This window comes from Kryptolebias marmoratus, linkage group LG14 (assembly GCF_001649575.2).
Source record: "Kryptolebias marmoratus isolate JLee-2015 linkage group LG14, ASM164957v2, whole genome shotgun sequence".
NCBI lineage: Eukaryota > Metazoa > Chordata > Actinopteri > Cyprinodontiformes > Rivulidae > Kryptolebias > Kryptolebias marmoratus.
In genome coordinates this window covers 18,251,976-18,255,578 of record NC_051443.1, presented here as the reverse complement: position 1 = coordinate 18,255,578, position 3,603 = coordinate 18,251,976, and the positions used below count along the sequence as shown (strand labels likewise).

Here is a 3,603-nt window from a genome sequence, read left to right as displayed (position 1 = left end):
GGGGGTCGGGGGGGGTCGTGTGCAGGGAAAAGAAAGAGGTCAAAGGTCAACGCCGAGCCTTTGTGTTATCAACACAACTCCGCCGGTGGGACAAGAAGCTCAACCGCCTCTACGGATATGAATCAGCTCTCAAAACACGAAAAGTCAGCGAGGCTGAAAAACGAACCTTTGGCGAACTGAAAGAGACTGGCGTGTTTCTGGGAACGCTCATTCATTTTTAACTTTGTGCTGCTGAGCATTAAAGTACTTTCTGAAGCTTAAAACCTTGAGTCCTCAGTCTACTGAGGCATGGAAACCCCTAAAATACTTTAAAAACACCAAACCTGAAAAAAAAGCTTTATTTTTACTTCACATTAGTGAAATATGTCCCTTTCCAGCCTCTGTACTCTAAAAGCTTCTTCACGTTTTATTCTCACGCTTCAAAAATCCTGATTGTCCGTGTAAATTATTTTTTGTGCATTCCGTTAACCATCACAGTTGTTCCAATCATAATTCAGGGTTCTGCTGGTGTGAAGGGACTCGTGTATGGATTATACAAGGACAAAGAGAAACATACTGAGTAGAGGAAACACGAAGAATGCTTACGCCGATTTGCCTTCGCTGTCCAGCTTCACTGCGTTGGCACCTTTCTTACTGAGCAGGGACGCAACCTTGTCCACCTCCCCGTGCTCCACCGCAGCGAGGAGGCGCTCGTCATTTTTGTTCCACTCGTTGACCTGAGGGGAAATATATAAAAAAAAAAGAGACATAAACAAAACAAATTAAAGATTAGGAAAACCAAAGCAGACGGTACGCTGATGTCCCCCTGACGCTGAGGTGATTGAACAATGAGTGTTTTTAGTTTACGAGGAGAGCTTTTCTTGACTGGAACTGAACACGGCGTCCACACATACGTCCCTTGGCGTTAATATCGTTTGAGTCCAAGAACTAAAGCGTCAACAGAGACACTCAAACTGGCTGCACGCACTCCCACGACAACCGGGCGTGTTTGTGTGTGTTTCAGATCAACTGAGACTAAGCTCAGTGCTGGTAAAGGCTGAGGGAGGGAGAATATTTTTACCCTTTTCGTGGGGATAATTTGCTGTTCGAGGCGGCGAGCGGAGGGAGCAATGGTGGAGCCAGAGGTGACTGACTAATGGTGGCCGCCACAGATTAATCTTCGACCACCCCAATCATTTGAAGAAACTTATTGCTTATTTTCACGTTCTCCAGCTCAAAAGATGAACCGGACAGACAAATGGATGAAGGGTATTTCCAAGATGGGGGACAATAAGATATATTAAAAGTATTACACAATACATTTGTACATGTATACGGAATGAACTACCATCCAAGAAATGTTTAACAGACTTCCTGATCTTAGTTTTCCAATTTTCACAATATACTGACCCCTAAGTTTCTGGTTTATTACAGCATGTCGCATCAGATAATAAAACTGTTAATGCTGTTGGTCATTAATAATAATGTCTTCATTATCAGCAAGTCTGAGTTTGCAGTGAAAAGGCCTGAGATGCTCAAAATGTGAGTAATGTTGCTGAAAAAGGAAGCAAATGTGTGTTTTTGGAGCTCCGCTGTGGCCTGCGCAAAACATTTGTTTATCATAATAAATGCACAGACACACACACACACACACAAACCGCCCGCTCAGAGCGGCGCTCGTACGCAAACCAGACGGGCACAGATTTGCATCCCTGACAGGGAGAAGTCAGCGATTGGGAAGCTTCAAACGTGATCTCATTCAGGGAGTATTTTTGCTCCACAACAAGTAGAAGTCACAGCGGAGCGGGTCTCAAGAGCAGACCGCCGCTCTGAACCCCAACTGAGCCGCCGAGGCAAAAGAGTTCATTTCATTTCATCGTGTGGCCAAAACGGAACGCATTTAGGGAGGATAAAAATGGAAAGAAGAGGAGCGAGTTGGCAGCAGCAGCTCGTCGCTCAGCTCTCCCCGCTGCCACCTGCGCGTATCAGTTTGCAGCACAGTATTAGATTTGACCTGATAGCCTACTGACTGACAGAGCGCGTGAGAAGAAGGTGAGCTTTGATTCCATTAAAAAAACCGAACCCCCCCCCTCTCTTTTTTAGAAAGCGCAAGAAGCCAACATAGCACTGCAGGGTGTAAATAGCCTCTGGGGCAAACACCCAAGTGCAACCACTGCAATACATTTTGCATAGCTGGTAAAAAAAAAAAAAAAAAAAAAAACGCAGCGCTATAAAACCCCCCCTCAATCACTTGAACAGCCAGGATGACCACTGAGCTCTGCAGCCCAACACTCAAGGTCATCAATAGGAATAAGGAATTGGGTCAAATACGTACTGGGATTGTAATAAAGTTTGCTGTATTTCATTTCTGCCTGGCAAAAAAAGAAAAGTCTTGTGATTTTCTTACAGTCCTGTAGAAAGCACAGACTCGATCAATCGCTAAACACAGTGATGTTTGACAGATCCCAAAAGATGAAAAAGGAGAAAGAATGAAAGTGAAATATCATGAAAAGTAACATGCATGTCTGGTTTGAGTTTAACCCCCGCCTTCCCAAAAAAAAAAAAAAAGAATGGATTGTAGAAAAAACCCCATCAAAGCTTCTTTGTTTAGGTAATTTAATTAAAAAAGCAGGCAGCATTTGTTGAACAGAGAGCTCGTCTTATCTTGTTTCGTGGAAAGGGCAGAACCAGCTGCTTTAATTGAGTGGCTTTATGACCCGGAAACAGCAACTAAATAAGCCCACATCTATAAACGGCAGGCCCCGGCAGGCGCACTCACACATTCAGGATGGATCAACAGGAGCCGAATGCTCAGCGGATCTTCGCCTTATTCGGCTTGAAACGGTAAACAATGCTCACCTCTTTGAGGCCGAATCCGAATTAATCTCAGTTGTTTCCGCGACCCCTCTGATGCGTGCTGGGACTTCACCGTTCCCGGGCTCCTCTGATCAAACCGGTTATGTCTGAGGACAACTCAGTCCCGCCTGGTCAGCTAGAACTCAGCTAAGCTGGGTTTGTTTGATGCAAAACATTTCCCCACGCTCAAAATAAGCTTACAGGGTTCGCCGCCTCGATATCCGAGTCTCGCTTCTGTTCAGCTGGTTCAGCAAGTCCCTCCAAATCATACAGATTGTAAAATGAAGGAAATATTGTCGGTTTCACAAAGATACAGGAAAGCCTTTTAAAATGTGTCTTTAAATGCAAACAAAACAGATAAAATCCACCAAACATGGCAGAGTAGGGATACTATTTAATTTTCTTTGTTCAAGGAAAAACACTAGTAACTGACTACAGTTACTAATAATATACCGACTACAGTAAATTATATATTTGCTTCAGCAGCGGTTTGATCAGATTGTTTCAAAGCTTAGAACTCATCTGACTCTCCAGTGTGTCTACAGGGGCAATCATCGTTCTCTTTTTTAACCAAAAGTGTAAACTAACAGCCATTAACTATTACTCTAAGCAATAACATGACTGCACACCTTTACATGCTTACACAATGTGTGCCTCAGAAGTGCACTCCTCCCTTAAGGTTACGCTTTCCAACAGCCAAAGTATTAAAAATCGGAAAGAAAATGTCATAAAAGATGATCGGTAGGAGCTACAAAACACTTAAATGAC

The 3,603-nt window shown here is 43.7% G+C and overlaps 1 protein-coding gene across 1 annotated transcript in view; it reads right to left on the bottom strand.

Moving 5' to 3' along the window:
- The window catches only part of rai14 (retinoic acid induced 14), a 33,950-nt gene that overhangs the window by 18,204 nt on the left and 12,143 nt on the right, over positions 1-3,603 (bottom strand). Inside the window, exon 3 of the mRNA XM_017410582.3 lies at positions 586-716. Within this exon, the coding sequence (XP_017266071.1) occupies positions 586-716 (131 nt within the window). The remainder of the gene's footprint in view (positions 1-585; positions 717-3,603) is intronic.